We start from the raw sequence: 16,714 nt of genomic DNA on the forward strand, positions 1-16,714 counted from the left end.
TAAATATACAAGTTCCAACTTAAGTATTTGGCTGCTTTCCATAAACAGGAGGTTAATTTTGCATTCGGAGACAAAACTAAACACCTCTTAAGGAGATTTAATTTCTACATGGATGTACTCAAAGTATCAGTATCAGTGTTGTTCTTTAGTTGTCACTATGAATCATAATAAACGTAGTTTCTTCTGTTTGTGACTTTTCAAAATGTCAAAAGGGGTTGCAAGATTCTTGTGGATAAGACTCGTTTTAACTAACTGTTCTAAAATATGGACGCATCGTTGTGTTTTTGTGGAAGCCAAATGAACTTGTTTTTTATTTTTTGTTTTTCTTTCTTTTTTTTTTCGATCAATATTTGTCTTGTTTTTATCTCTGTGTCTCTTGGAAATTTTCAAAATAGAAATTATTGTCTAGAAGGCTTTTAGAATATCGAAAAGGAAGAAGATGAAAGAAAGCTTGTGGAAATCTTAAAATATTTAGGGGAAAATAAAATAAAATCGAGCTTCATGTAGCAATAGATATTTTGATCGCCTAAAATAGGAAGAATCTAACTTAAGTATTGCCCAAATTTGGATATTTGTTCTTGCCTGAATTGAAAGTTTATCAATTTTTTATATTTCTAAATTTTATTAAACAAATAGAAAATGATAATGAGATTGTTTTACATCAAAATGTTTGATCTTGGATAAAAAATTAAAAATTAAAAATGTGTTTAAAAAAATACGAAAAAAGAGGGTGGAAATAGAAAAACAGTGTTTCATGGAGTTTTTCTGTCCTTAGAACTTACCATTTTGCACCGGTAACCTTACCTACCTCGCCGTCGCTATATCTCGCCCCAAAATAGATATGAGAGGGCTCATCGCAATCCGTCCCTCGGCCGCTCTTCTCTCCGCCGATCTTTTCCATCTTGCTTACCGCCGCCACCTCCCCCTCCTCGGTCGCCGGAGTCCTATTGTACCGTTACGGACGCCGAATTCTGGTGGCCGCCAACTTGCCACGATCTCCGCCATGGCTTCCGCCTCCAAGGCCGAGGATGCTAGGGTCCCGCCCGCACTCCAGCTCGCGCTTCCGCCCGTCTCCAAGGTGAGATTTTTGTTTAATGAATTTTTCTTCCGTCGTCTGATTCCGGCTCTCAATCCGTGGGATTTTGTTATCGTTGGCCATTTCTTGTAGTTTAAGATCGCGCTCTGCCAGTTGTCTGTGACGCCGGACAAGGATAGGAACATTGCGCATGCTCGGAAAGCGATCGAGGAGGCTGCCAGCAAGGGGGCACAGCTTGTTCTGTTGCCAGTAGGTCACTTGATTGTGGAATTTTTACTGAATCATTACTTTTCTTATTATTTTGACCAGAGACAGGAATAATGTTGTTGAACTTTGCATTATGCCGAGGATCCTATACACTGTCAATAGCAGCTTTTCCTTTATTTCTTCACTAGAACCGAGGATATATTTATCAGCACGAGTTTAACCGCAAAATATGATTCCACTCAAACTGCACGAATTATGTCCTTAACTCTTGATGGGGCTAAAGATAAAGTATTTTATTTCTTTTACAGAAAAAAAAATCAATAGAAAGAGCTTGGGAAGGATAGTTTTATTGTCTTATTCTCCAGTTTGAAGACATAAATCTCCTAGAGTTAATAAGACGAGATATTTAACTAACTGATTATTTAATAGATTAGATAAATATAATTACTAGACTTGCAAAGATGCCTAGAGGGCTCAATCACACATCTTTAGCTGCCTTCTAGGATTTGTTCTAATTGCCAGGAAGTATCAATGTTTATGCCTATATGTGAAAAATGATAATATATTTAGGGACTCTCCTGAATACCAATTAATATAATATAAGAATTATGCTAAACTAGCAAAAAAAATGAAATTTTAAACTTACTATTGGATGTAGTTAGAGTTTTTTTTTTTGTTTGATGTGCATTTGGATGTACGTAGATTTTTTGTCAAATGTGTCATTTTGGCATGCGATTGCACAATAAAATGCTTAAGCTAGGAATCAAATTCCTGATCCATGGCATATCCTATACCAATGAGCTGTAGTGTCTTCTTGTTAGAGTTTAGACGTTTTACAACTAAGAGTTAATTTTTTGGTTTGACTCCTATGAGTATCTAAATCCTCTATCTTGGTATATCGATATGTAGTATAAATGCAATCTTCAATACAGTTATTCATAACAATCTGCTTCTGTTCTATATTAATATTCCAGTTCTGAAAATTGTAGCAGAGCCATCTACAATTTATGATTACAGAAGATAAATTAGAGATACATTTCACATAAGAGCTAAGTTCCTTTGTATAGTGGTCGATAAACATCTATCATACTGGATGGAACCAGAAATGATTTTGATGTAGCTTTTAGCTATATAAATTTTTATTCATAAATATTAGTTGCAGCATAGTGGTGTAGTTGAGAAAAGCAAATATAATAATGCAACTGGTGTAATTTAATTTTAGATATATAGATTCCTGTTGGGAAACATGTTGCAGAGCCACTTATGACTGCATAAATAAATTGAGCAATACCCTTCACATAACCGCTAAGCATCCTTGGTTCATGCTATATCTCTTTGAGCTTACTTTTGCTTGCACTAACATCATTGAAGAGTAGGAAGTCCTTTTAGTAGGCAAGGATCTAGCCTACAAATAAATATGGAAAATCTCATCAAGACTTACAGCTCAGATAGAAGGTTGTATAACAAGATGGAGTTTTAACTTTTAACATCTTCCATATAGGATGATTTCAGAAGAGGAGTCTTGGCGTAACGGTAAAGTTGTTGCTTTGTGACCAAAAGGTCATGGGTTCGGATCCTAGAAATAGCCTTTGCGAAAAGTAGGTAAAACTGCATACAATGGATTTTTTGCCCGGGACCTCGCATGGCAAAAGCTTCGTGCATCGAGTTGCCCTTTTATATAGGATGATTCAGTCAGATTAGAAAAATCATCGATTAATTTGAGTATCTTCCTGCAAATTAACACAGCCAAATGAATATGTAGGAATCGACCAATTTAGAGATATCCAGTTTATTTCTTTTGAGGTGATTATCAAATAACAGAGTAACTTTTAATGTGTGTTTGTCTCAGTTTAATTCTAATTTTAGAAGAATCTTTCATTTTGTTTTTGTTGTCTAAATCACACATCTTCTTCTAAATTCTTTCATGATTTATTGCAATTCTTGTCAGGAAATATGGAATAGTCCATATTCAAATGATAGTTTTCCAGTTTATGCTGAAGATATTGAAGCTGGTGGTGACGCAGCTCCATCTTTTACAATGCTTTCTGATGTTGCTCGCAGTCTGCAAATTACTATAGTTGGCGGTTCAATTCCAGAACGCTCTGGTGGTCATTTGTACAATACATGCTGCATATTGGGCACCGATGGGAAGCTCAAGGGTAAACATAGGAAGGTACGTGGAACTTATGTTTTAAAGTTGTCTTAATGAGAAAGTGTAAATCTGAACTTTTGAATGAACGCGAGGACCCTCTGTGATTTCAAAATGCATTGTGACAGAATTTTTTTTATAGTTTGATACTCACCTCGCTTTGATTATAGTTTTTTTCTGGCTGTTTAGTATAAGTCTATTGCACTTGTATCTCCTTTCTTTTTTATGAAAACTATATAATTTCCCTCATTCTCTGGTTTAGATGGCTAAAATTATTTCCTTCTCTCCTTCCACTTTTAAAATTTCTTGTCATCTTTGTGAAATAATCATTTTTATGTTAATTTGATAAGTAGCTCATGTCAACTTTTGATGAGACAGATACATCTGTTTGACATTGATATTCCGGGGAAGATCACATTCAAGGAGTCAAAGACGCTCACTGCAGGGGAGCACCCTACTATTGTGGACACAGGTTTGCCATTAAATGCCACCATTTATGAATTTAACTCTTTGATGATTATTCAAAATCACCGTATTTATTATCTTGTATTCTTTATCTTGCTTAACAAACATAGATTCAAGTGAATCCACTATTAAGTCAATTTAGTTTTGACTAGATTGCAAATCGTGAGACATTTTATTCTCAATTATCACGTGGAGTGTAAGAGCAAATTGCATTTATGCTGGTATAGGTGCTGGTTTTAAAATAGTCATATGGATATTCTTGAGATATCCTATGTGGATAATGTTGATATAATGTATGTACTTTATTGCTTGCGTTCATATATGGCCTAGTTAAAATGAAGGCTGGCTATGATAATAAACTTGTTGATGATTAAGAAGGCATTTTTTTTCTGCATTTAATTGGTGTATGTCATTTAGGTATTGTGGTGGTGGTGTATGCTAATCCTCTTCGCGAATATGAGAAATGAGGCTTGATCCTTTCATGTGACTGTTGGGAAATCTCAAATGTCAAATTTATAATTTGAGTTCTGAACTTGATTATTTTGAAGAGAATGCAACACATCTATGCTAAGTTCCTTTCTAAAACCAGGCCTTAAAATGATAGTGACACTCATAATGAAAATGACTACAAAAAGATGGTAACAACAGATTACACGGCTTGGTCATGTGTAATTCACAACACTAAAAGACCCAATAAATTGTGAAACCTTGAAATGGCGAAGAACAAAACTAAACGATGAGGCAAGTATGGCAGAACCTGAAGGAACATCCAAGCTGAGCAGTGGGAGAATCCATAGGGGTGAGGACATGTAAGCACTCGTTAAAGGTTGATCTAAAGGAGAGACCAGCAAATATATGTGAATGCATAAATAAATATTATGATAAAGTCATTAACAAATGGTAAATGTGTAAAGGGCGTATCTAGATTAACAGGATTCGTGTGGTTTACAATCTAACGGCAGATATGTAGGTACAAATTAACTTTTTAAATATGCCTGGATCTTCTTCTCATCCGCATATGGAACTGATTGAAAACATAGTCTATAAATTTAGTTATGAAAACATCATTAACATTTTTTTCATAATTAACAACTAACATTTAGTTATGTGTTTCTATTTGCTCATTCCACAATTTTGCTTTTAGTCATTGTTAATTTATCCCAACTCTATAATATTTCATTATTGCTTGTTTTGATTGCAGATGTTGGACGAATTGGTGTTGGTATTTGCTATGACATTCGATTTCAGGAGCTAGCCATGTTGTATGCAGCAAGAGGTATACTTTATGCAGTTGGAGTATCTACACATATTTAACTGTCTTTATTTCTGTTTTGTAAAACCTTCGTACTCTGCATACTGCCTTCAGGGAATCTTCACATTAATGTTGGTCTGAAATTTTGGAAGCTACAAATCACCTGGAAAATGTATTTTAAATGCATTAGGCCATGGCTTAAATATTTTTGGCTGTCTTTTTCATAATCAAAGTCCACAAATTCTAGGTTATATTTACTAGCAAATAGGTAGCTTTTGAGTCAGAAACTCATATTTAGATGTCCATATAGGAGATAATTACACTCCTGCTTTCCTTGATATCCTATTAGACATAAATGGTTGCTTTGAACTTTAAGTAGAAAAGGGCTATTTGAGAAAAAAGATGAGAATGTTTTATCCTATCAACTTTGGTCACACTGCATTGTTTGCATCTGTCTTTCAAATAGCATACCTCTGATGGCTTTTTAGGATTATATCTAGTGCAACTTCTTGAATAATATGTTGACTGTTTCAGTTATAGGTTGTATTATGCTTCCTTTTTAGGGTTCAAATACTTGGATAGAAGATATAAGGAGAGAGGGAAAAACTCACAAAATTACATATGGTGCTCCGTTTATGAACATCTTCTTGTCACTTCCCTTCCTCTCCATCATTTCTTTTATCCATGTAATAGTGCACTTAAGCTATGACGAATCTGTAGTTATATGTTTAGCGTTGTCAGTTTCATCAACTAACTGATGCTAAATCACTGTGTGCTACAAGTTTGGAGCGGTGGATTTTCTAAGTCATTTTTAAACTCCATATGAATCCTCATTGGATAATGTGTTATATATTCTTTGCATCTTGTCCACAAATTGCATTTGTTTGATGCTTATTTTCTCAAGCATTTTTGAAATTTACGGCTAGGACATTATCTAACTACATCTTTCAAATTTAACTCATTCAATTTCCAAATTCTATCTGTTATAGGCTGGTTATTCCACAGGGATTCAGCCAAACACTATTCTACTTTTTTCAGTTCTTTCAACCATTGCATTAAACAGTAGATAATACAGGCCACCAGCTTTCTCAGGTTCTTGGAACACAGATCTCTTACTAAGAAAACATTATTATCATCTGAATTTGGGTAAATTTATAATTGGAAATGAATTCCTATACCAAAGGTAATTATCAACCTGAGTTTGGAGAAAATCTACCTGGAAATGAATTCTTACTCTTGAGAGATTGTGGAAATCCTTGTACCAAATGGGGCCTCATGGTGTCACTGTGTTGGTTTTTGGTGTATGCGATAGAATGGCCGTGGTAATTCAATAGTGGGTGACCTTGCATTTACTTGTTTGGTGTGTAAATCATAATGTAGTTTGTAGTATTAGTTGTGATTTACAAACTTAAGGGATACTTGTCTTAAACTATAAGAAACACTAGAGTGTGATATAGTGTGATTTATAATCACCATCCTTTTCAACGGGGATCATTCACCCTACTTAAGGATGATTCATTGCCATTGTTATTGGAATCCAGGTTGATTTTCCATTTACCTAAATCAAGCATCGCTAGGTTGATTATCCATTTACCTAAATCAAACAGCACCTATTTGAAAAATGCAAGGGCCATTGACTCATTCTCCAAGTAATTCATTATGAAGCTAGAATCAATCATCCTTGGTGAAGCTAAAATACAGGGATTAGATAGCCCAAACGGTATTCAATTCAACTCCAGAAGACAAAATAATGAATGAGCTAGATGAGGTTCTCTTTGGATGTCTTTCTAGTTTCTACAATCTTAGGTGAGGCTTTCTTTTCAGTTTCTAAAACTATCCTGTGGATGCATCTTGGCTTGCACTACCATGTTCCAAGAAATATGTACAAAGCATGTCTAGCAAATAGTTTTTCCCGAAACTAAAGAATGCTCTAGGAACTACTGCTGACATTCTCAGATGGTATGCGCCATGCTATGTTGTAGATAAATTCCAGGTTATACTCAAAACTTGTTTGGAGCCAAGTCTAACAAATATGGATTTCTATTAGATCAATTTTCTTGTTTAGGAGTACAATTTTAAATATTAAGATTTCCTCTTTTATTTTCTTAAGCTATCACAGAACGTAAGCCAGTATTACTTCACAATATGTTCATTCATTATAATTTTACTTTTATTGAGCTGTGTTTCTGCTGTTTTCATTTGGTAGTTTGTTTATGATTGATCAATTATCATCAACTCACTGATCCTACAGCGATGGCAAATTTGATTTCCCTCAGGTGCTCATTTGATATGCTACCCTGGGGCATTTAACATGACCACTGGTCCCTTGCACTGGGAGTTGCTTCAAAGGGCAAGGTAATCATTGAAAATATGCTACTTACAGTGATCTTGACCATAATTCATTAAATGATTCTAGTTTGCTAGCGAGCAGAGGTATTTAACCTATTCAGCATTGTAAGTATTCTCCGGTATACACACTCGTGCACATATGTATACATACATCATATTCTTATTACACTATGGAGATTTGCATATAAATCTACAATACAAACCATAGTCTTATGTTGGTCATAACATGTCGTTATTCTTATCTTTCTTACCTGATGAATACTCCTCTTTTCTCAGGGCTGTTGATAATCAGGTACCAACTTTTCTTCTGATATGAATCTCAAATAAGGCATTGCATCGTTCGAGGAGGAATTTTCTGAGTGAGAGAAAGCTGCAATTTATTGTTACAGAGTTGAAGCTGGTTTCTCCTTGAAATTTCATAATATTCAATAGCCAAGGAATACTTTTGCGGGTATCCTAGAAATGAATTGCACACTCGAGATCGCTCAAACTAGCAGAACTGCTATTAAATGTTCTGCTACCTCTGGAACCCTCATCCAAATCTCTGAATGCATAAATTAGGCAATTGGGAAGAGAGTTTTTTTATATCACTAAGAACCTATAATCACGTGAAGCTTAGCATTTTGATTTGTTGTTACTCATATGGTTTTCCATTCCATATTTCATTTACTCTTATCGGTTGTTTGCTTCCATCCTCCAGTTATTTGTAGCAACTTGTTCTCCTGCTCGGGACACTGGCGCTGGCTACACTGCATGGGGTCATTCCACACTAGTTGGACCTGTAAGTATTATGCAAAATCTACATAGCACGTATGTTTTAGAATGGAGGAGGATTGGTGACCCAATCTTTCTTTTAGCCCGAGTCACCCAACATCAGTATGCATCAAATCTTTCAGTATATTCACTTATTGAAAATGTTTTCTGTGTTATCAGCCTTTCTCAAATCGATAGAAAAGGTGTTTTAGTTCATTACTTTGTTTCTTAAATTATTTGATTCGAACAGTTTGGAGAAGTGATAGCAACTACAGAGCACGAGGAGACAACGATCGTGGAAGAGATCGATTATTCTCTAATTGAGCTGAGAAGGTAATCCCATCTTTCATTTTTGTTTTTCTATTTAAAAGCTAACAATAACTCCAAATTTTGAATCTGCAAAAAAAAGTTTATAGAACCTACCCTTTCGATCTAAAATTGTTCGAAAACCTCCATTTTGCAGGTCTAACCTTCCCATGGGGAGCCAAAGGCGCGGCGATCTGTATCAACTGGTGGATGTGCAGAGGCTGAAGTCGCAGTAGATGATAGTACTTTAAGTTGGCGGTCTTCGTTCAAATAACCCAACAATTCCACCTGCATGTTGAGAATGAACTACCATGCATTTCGACTATCTTTTGTATCGATTCTCTATATGGATTTTTTCGAGTGCCTTATCAGCTTAAAAGACACCCATTGATGCCTTCTTCATTTCTGCCATTCCTCACTATCTAAAGGATATCGACAACTTCATAGATTATAATCCATTAAGATCACATCAAGATTGTGCGATCTAGTCCTTGAATTTGCGACCAACATGGTGTGATGTATTTATCTCGTGCACTATTTTTTATAATTTAAAATAATAAGATTCTTTACCGGTATTTGACATTTAGCACCTCGACACATCAAAAAATTTAGAAAACACACACTTAAACTACTAATTTCCTGCCATTTCTTTCCTTCATGTTTATTATTCTCTAATTTTTTTAATTATTAATTAATTATTATTGAAGCTGGCCACGACAAATGGCACGATTTGTGCCATGATGCGTTACCTCGGCAACTCGTCCCTGTAAACGCCGACGCCGCCTCCAACTGTCAGATTCTCCAGCTCGAACAGATCGGAGCTCGAGTCGCTCATCGCGTCTTCCTCCTCCACCTTCCACCTCGCCCCCGCTTTCGCCTTCGGGAAGCTCGTCCACGGTCCGTCCACATCGTTTTATTGCAGCATTGCAGCAAAAAGGTGAAACTCTCGCCCCCCGGGCTCTCACCGATCGGATCCACGGTCATTATAAGGGAGGTAAATCGCAGCACTCGAGCTATTCGTCCACGGTCCGTCCACATCGTTTTATTGCAGCATTGCAGCAAAAAGGCGAAACCCTCGCCCCCGGGGCTCCCACCGATCGGACCCACGGTCATTGTGAGGGAGGTAAATCGCATCACCCGAGTTAATATGGGACGGACAGGGTGAGATACAGGGATAGGGGATTTATTTTCCCGTTGCCACTGAGTTTCGACCCGGTGACCTCATTGCAGCAACTTCCGTCCCATGCCATCTCGAATGACCCACGGGGTCACCGTCCACATCGTTTTATGTCTATGCGGCAGGTGGTCCTCGCCCATCATCACGCTCACCGGGTGGAATCTCACCGATCTCTTTGCGCGCTCGTTTTCCGACGCCGCTCCCCGCCTCGACGCCGTCGTCCTCAGGAGGCACGATCGGGAGTGCGCCGGCAACGCGGCGGACCAGGAAGAGTCATCTGCGTCGGAATGCGGGGAATTCGGGTTCGTCTGTTTCCCCACGGCGTTGACGAAGAGGGAATTGAGCTGTTGAGGAGACCGGCGAGGCGGGATCCCGGCGACGGCGGCGCCTTGGATCGACGGCCCTGATCTCGGAGCTTGCTCCGCTACTGGCTAACTTTATCATGGTGAGTGTTGTCACTTACTCACCCACCTCCATTTGCTGACATGGCTTTTTCTTTTCTAAAAAATAATATCTTCACTGAAAATACTTTTAAATTTTATTTTATTTTATTTTTTAAAAAAAATAAGATAATAGTTTCTGTCAAGTGCCGAGTCCAAGTTTCAAGTTTTATAAACTTAAACGAACTTAGGATAATTTTAAACGTAAAAAAATATTTTTTATTTTTAAATAAAATTTAATTATTTTAAACAAATAAATAGATCAAATAATATTTAAATATGATAAATTTAAAGTTCATGTATAAATTTTTCACATGTTTAGAAAGACAAAAGTCACAAAGTTTACAATATTCATTAATTTTCAGTTTTCATAATAAAAGAACATAAAAAATTAGATATTATCTAATTCCTTGTTTGATTCTAATTCGATCTCCTTAATTTTTCTCTATAGCAGACGGATAGGAGATTTATGACAGATTATGATTTTTCTCTCAAGAATTAGAGACGTTGTGTCTATTCATTTTCTCTAAATTTTTTTTCTTATATTCTTTAAAAATTTATAAATCAATGAAAATTATAAATAAAAAATCATGCTTAAACATTTTTAAGTGACTTTTCTTCCTCGCTTCGCGCTTAAGCACGCTTAAGTGGTGTTTAATGATGCTTTTTAAACACGAGTTACAGTAGAGATTTACGTTGGTGATTAAACTCCTAACAGTGTTTAGGGATTATTATGATAGAAAGCTGTAGCCTTAATTAATTATTTAACATTTTTAAAAAATCAATTAATTAATTAATTAGCACAAGTTTTATCTTCTCTAGAGAATAATATGTCTGATTAAAAGATGACGGCAGCTATCTTTATAATTAATCGATCGGTTGTTTAGATTCTTTAAAGAGATAAATATGCACTGCCTTTTTAAATGACAAGTTGTTGTTGGGTTAATTATGTTATGTTGTTGTGGTGTTCTAATTTGTGACGTCGTTATTATGTTTATTTGCTTCGGCATTATTAAGATGGCGTTGGGTACAAATAGAAAATTAGATTTATTTTCAAACCTTATGTTTAGTTGATGAGAATGAGAATAAAATTTTAGAATGAAACTCAACAACTTGGATATTAATGAAACTCATATTCTCCCTTGAATTTCACCATATTTAAAAATTTAGATATTATCTAAATTATTTTGGATGAAAATATCCTTAATATACTTATTCAATTTTTCTTTTATATCACTTTCTTTTTCCTTGTTCTCACTTATCATATTTTCTCTCTCTTCATTTTCTCTTATCATATTTTTTCTCTTCTCATTCTCTCTCATCACGCTTTCTCTACCATTTTCTCTCTCATCACATACTCTCTCTTTTTATTTTCTCTCATCAAACTTTTTCTCCTTTCATTCTTTCTCATCACACTTTCTCTCTTCTCATCATTTCTCATTATATTTTCTCTCTCCTCAATTTCTTTCATCACACTTTCTCCTCATTTTCTCTTATCACACTTTGTCTCTCATCATTTTCTCTCTCAATTTCTTCCATCACACTTTCTCCTCATTTTCTATTATCACACTTTGTCTCTCATCATTTTCTCTCATCATGTTTTCTCTTTCATCATACTTTCTCTTTTCTCAATTTCTCTCATTACACTCTCTCTTCTCATTCTCTCACCACACTTTCTCTCTCTTCATTTTCTCTCATCATACTTTCTCTCGTTTTATTCTCTCTCATCATACCTTTTCTTTTCTCATTCTCTCTCCTCATTATCTTCAATCACAATTTCTCTCTCTTTATTTTCTCTCATCAGACATTCTTTTTTTTTTCTCACATTCAACTTTCTCTTACATTTAATTTTTCCTCTTATATTTCTCTAAGGATAAAATAAAAAATTTTAATTCATTCCGATAGAAAATATTCAACTAACCAAATATTAATTTTAATAGTAATATTTATAGTTATTCTAATTCTATAATAAATCATTCTCATTCCTATAATAAATCACAATTATAGTTATAGAAAATATAAATTCTTATTCCACCTACGTTTATTGCTCTTAATTATAAATCAATTAGATCTTGTCATATTCAACATTATCAACAAAGTACGAGAGTCGGCATCTCCTACCAAATGTGAGGGGAAAGGCCCCTTGCGTGACTTACTTGGTAAGCATTAAGAGGACACTGTTCTTAGGCATCAATTCTGTGGACGTCTTCTTCCCTTTGAACTTAGCCATTTCTTTTCTTCTAATTGAGCATCTTACCTTATTGGATTCCAAACCATCATTGTCCATTGTTCTTCCCCTCTAAAATTAATTCCTCATACCTATGGCTATGGCTATGGTTAAGAAAACCACATGGACCTCTTACACCACCAGATTGAAAGCTTATAGCCCTTTGTTTAAGCTTCTATAGAACCAACTATTGGAACTTTTTTTTTTCTTTATTGGATGGATTTACATGTTGGTTTTAAACATACTGTTATGACAAATTTGAGTTATTATATGTAGAGTTAGGTTTCTGACACATTTTCCCATTTCCCATTTCCCATTTCCCATTTACCATTTGGTGAGCCCTAATTCCCATTTTCTTGAGTTCATAATGGTTCTAGAATTCATTTGGTTAGGAAAACAAAAATCCTTCAAGAACATGAACACATTTCGTGAGATTCCATAAAACAGATAGAAAGAGTTCATTTTGATCCATAAACTGCAGTTTTCTTCTCATTCAAACCAGTATTTTTATTAATTTTTGTGAAATTAAACACGGACACGTTTCGTGGCGAGGCAAGCCGCAGCACAGCTCAGCTCAGCCCTGCAACGGCCTGTTCCTCTTGTGCCCTGGCCGGCCGGCGGCGCGGGAGGACTCGCCCTCCGACGAGGCCTCCGCCGACTTCACGAACGACGCGGACAGGTCAGCGTAGACGTCGGCGACGCGGCGGATGTTGTCGTTGAGCTCCCGGATGAGCCCCACGTTGCGGCCCAGGTTGCCGGCGGCCCCGGACTCGTGGTTCTGGTTGATCTCGTTGATCAGCAACCTGTTCTGGTCCAGTATGCTCTGCGCCTGCACGAAGCTCTTCTGGAGGCCTTGCAGCACCTTATTGCTCTCCAATTGCCCGCCATTGCCGATCCCCGAGAAGCTCTCTCCCTCCATGCGCCGCCACAATTCCTTCTCCAAGAACCGACGAAAGACGAAGGAGGAGGAGGAACAAAGCAGGGATTTTAGGGGCTTGTTTAATAGTGTGGGTCTTGTAGGACTTTGAATGGATTAAGTTATCTCTCGATCTTCAGATTCCACAAAAAGCTGTTCCGTCAATAAATGCTGCTATTTAATTGAAACTTACAGATGTGACATCGTCTGGCCTGTCTTGGATTGAAGCTACGGAATCACATGAACACCAAAGCTTCATCTTGCAGGGCATTTGGCGGTCTCCTCGCCGTGGATTTGATATCCTTTTTTTTAAGAGCTCCTCTTTTCTTGAGTTATTCCACTTAAATTTACTTCATCAGGAGATCACCTACCAAATAAATCCAAGAAATTAAATTGTCAATTATGAGGAGTTTGATGCTGTCCGAAGTTCTACTCCAAAAAGTCAAAACTTTGATTTTTTTTTTTTAAAAAAAAAAAATTGGAGAGAATAATTCAAACTGTGGTTGATAAGTTTTGATTATTATATAAACATGTATTTATGTATTGTGTTTAAAAAATTGATCTGATGATTGATTCCGTGATCAATCAACATCTCCTCTTGACGTTGCCCAGTAATTGATTGATGAGTTCACAGGCCGTTGGAGTTGACTTTTGTGATGGACTCAAGAAGTTTGAATAGCTTCATCGTTGACTTCTCTCTTCCAAACCTCCATGTTTTTGATTCTCAAGAGTTGGATAAGTATTTATACAAATAAAAATATATATTGCAAGATATCATGTCAATTGATGCGATGGTAAAGAGAAGGCCCATTCAATTCAGGTTAGAAGCAAGGTTAGCTGTCAACATGAAAGTCAAAATCAAGATGATCAATATCATAGAGTCAACGGGCTCACCCATAATGATCGAACGGATGTTGACTACAATTGTCGATCGAGGCAGGCAATATCCGATCGACAGATGACTTCTCCGAGCAGAACGCTACGGCCAGATCGTTAGGCACTTAGTACGGATGGAGGAGTACAAGCCGAGGCCAACCGAGTGGAGGGGTCCACAGCCGAGTGACTACCTCGCTCGGTGGAGCAGAGGGATCATTGACGTATCTCTTAATATCCTTCTAGAAGATAATGTCGCTGACACAAGACATGCTCAACAGGCGGATCGTACGGAAGCTTCCACCGTCTCATCAAGGATTTGCATGCCTTGTTATAATATAGTGTCAGCGACACTTTTTTGATAGGTCTTTTCATGGGATGGTTAGGAAAGTGTGCCCATGCCTTGGGGAGTGTTCACATTGCCCACCAGGAAACTATATAAAGGGGGGGGGGGGTTCATGCATTGGCAGAGATATGCATTATTTACTATTCATGCTTGTGCTTATTGTTGCTTCATTTCCTTCCATCTTTCTGATAACTAACTTGAGCGCCAGATGGCCAATGTCAAGGACCTATTCCCTGACTTGGCATTGACGTTTCTTATGTTGTAGAGCAGAGCGAGGTCTACATCCAATCAACACAGAAGCTACATCCCAAGTTAGCCATCTCCACGATTTTTAGACAAGATCATATTGACATCATATGTGGGAACGTAGCCTGCATCCGATACGTGAAAATGGAGGACGTTGGATGACTCATCACAATGGCTTTAACAAAGTAGCAGCTGGATATGCTAATACAAGTCCGAGCAACAAAAATAGAGGAGCAACAACAACAGCAGGCACTGGCCGAGCATCAGGTACATGAGCCCGCAGCATTAACAGCAGGCCATCAGGCTGGATATAGGGCCTGAGCGGAGCATGTATTCGTTCGGGGACAAAATAAGAAGCCGATTGGCACATACGGCGATGCACCCAATGCACCGAACTCCTTCCATCGAGCACTATTCCATACTCCATCAGAGGAACAGTGTCAAGCGGACAGGAATCAGGATCCTCATCGGATGATGCTCCCGTTCGAGATGCACAAAAAGGGAAAGCACCAAGAAGTGATGATTCACCCGAGCAGATCAACAGACAATTCTCTCAAGGGATTCTAGATGACCCCCTGTCCTAACATTACACCCTGCTGATAATTGGGGAATACAATGGAATGACCGATCAGGACGATCACTTGACGAAGTTCGATAATGTTGGAGTGTATACTGAAAGCCTAAGCTTTGTAAACATTCATTATGAATAAAGAATCACATTTGGTCAAATTTTCTACATTTAGTTGTAGTTGTTCAATTAATTTATATTGTAGATAATATAGTATGTGGTGTCACATACAGAAGATGATATTATCAGTACCTTATAAATTATAAACAGTAGCTCACGATCAAAATGGAAAGGAACAAACCATTAGAAGGTCGTAGTGTAATTAGGTATCAGTTTATCTTGACTGTATAATTACACTAGTACACTCAGAGTGTATTGAGTAGGATCATTTGAGGTCGTTTCTTTTATACTGACTTTATAAAGAAACAAAGACCTCGGTTATTATGGAAGTGTGTGCTCTTAATCCTAATATAATAACAAGCACATATATTTGATATTTATTTCTTTAATTTATCAATGGGTGAGATTTAGTTCGATAAATCAATAAGCCCGATAAGTTGGGAAATGGTATCACTTATAGTGTGTGTTGTTGATTATAGAAGGAAACTGTGTCCTAGAGATACTAGGTTGAGAATGTCCTCAAGAGGAGCTCATAAAGATTGTCATGTTAAACCCTGCAGGTGAACTTAGTCCGACATGATAATAAGGTTGAGTGGTACTACTCTTGGACTTAGATATTAATTAAATGAGTTGTCAGTAACTCACTTAATTAGTGGACATTCGATATCTTAAACACAGGGAGACTAACACACTTATAATAAGAAGGAGCCCAAAATGTAATTTGGGATTGGTGCGGTAGTTCAATGATAGTTCTCTAGTGGAATGAATTATCATTGATAAAATTAAGTTGTGTGTTGGGGGCACGGGATGCTTAATTTTATCGGAGACCAAAACCAATTCCTCCTCTCGGTCCCTATCGTAGCCTCTTATTTATAGAGTTCTATACCCACCTATACCCACCTTCTATACCCACTCAATAGGGGCCGGCCAAGCTAGCTTGGGAACAAGCTAGGGGGTGGTCGGCCCTAGCTTGAACCCAAGCTAGTAGGGCCGGCCAAATAAAATTAAAAAGAAATTTAATTTTAATTTTTATTATTATGTGGAAGATATATTTTTAAAGAGAATTAAAATTAAAATATCTCTCTTGTAAAAGATCTACAAAAGATTAAAGAAAGAGATTAGATCTCTTTCCTTATTTGTAGATTGGAGAGATGTTTTATTTTTTCTTTTAAAATTATTCACATGTTGATAAAATTAAAATTATAGAAATTTCCTTTTATCAACCATGAAGAGATTTTAAAGAGAAATTTTATTTTGTAAAATTTCCGGAAACAAATTAGGAAA

General features: G+C 36.8%; 2 protein-coding genes across 2 annotated transcripts; one reads left to right on the forward strand and one right to left on the reverse strand.

Moving 5' to 3' along the window:
• Positions 1 to 792: 792 nt before the first annotated feature.
• Positions 793 to 8,919, forward strand: LOC122006528 (omega-amidase, chloroplastic-like). The gene is made up of 10 exons (XM_042562072.1): positions 793 to 1,078; positions 1,169 to 1,285; positions 3,192 to 3,416; positions 3,771 to 3,864; positions 5,059 to 5,133; positions 7,386 to 7,464; positions 7,735 to 7,750; positions 8,159 to 8,239; positions 8,462 to 8,544; positions 8,675 to 8,919. The coding sequence occupies exons 1-10, from the start codon at positions 842 to 844 to the stop codon at positions 8,751 to 8,753; spliced, it is 1,086 nt and encodes a 361-aa protein (XP_042418006.1). The 5' UTR covers positions 793 to 841; the 3' UTR covers positions 8,754 to 8,919.
• A 3,903-nt stretch (positions 8,920 to 12,822) lies between these two features.
• On the reverse strand, positions 12,823 to 13,587 carry LOC122003988 (protein ELF4-LIKE 3-like). The gene has a single exon (XM_042558936.1). It carries the CDS (start codon positions 13,278 to 13,280, stop codon positions 12,936 to 12,938), a length of 345 nt encoding a protein of 114 aa, XP_042414870.1. The 5' UTR covers positions 13,281 to 13,587; the 3' UTR covers positions 12,823 to 12,935.
• Positions 13,588 to 16,714: the final 3,127 nt, after the last annotated feature.

Source organism: Zingiber officinale, chromosome 7B, assembly GCF_018446385.1.
Source record: "Zingiber officinale cultivar Zhangliang chromosome 7B, Zo_v1.1, whole genome shotgun sequence".
NCBI classification, from domain to species: Eukaryota; Viridiplantae; Streptophyta; class Magnoliopsida; order Zingiberales; family Zingiberaceae; genus Zingiber; species Zingiber officinale.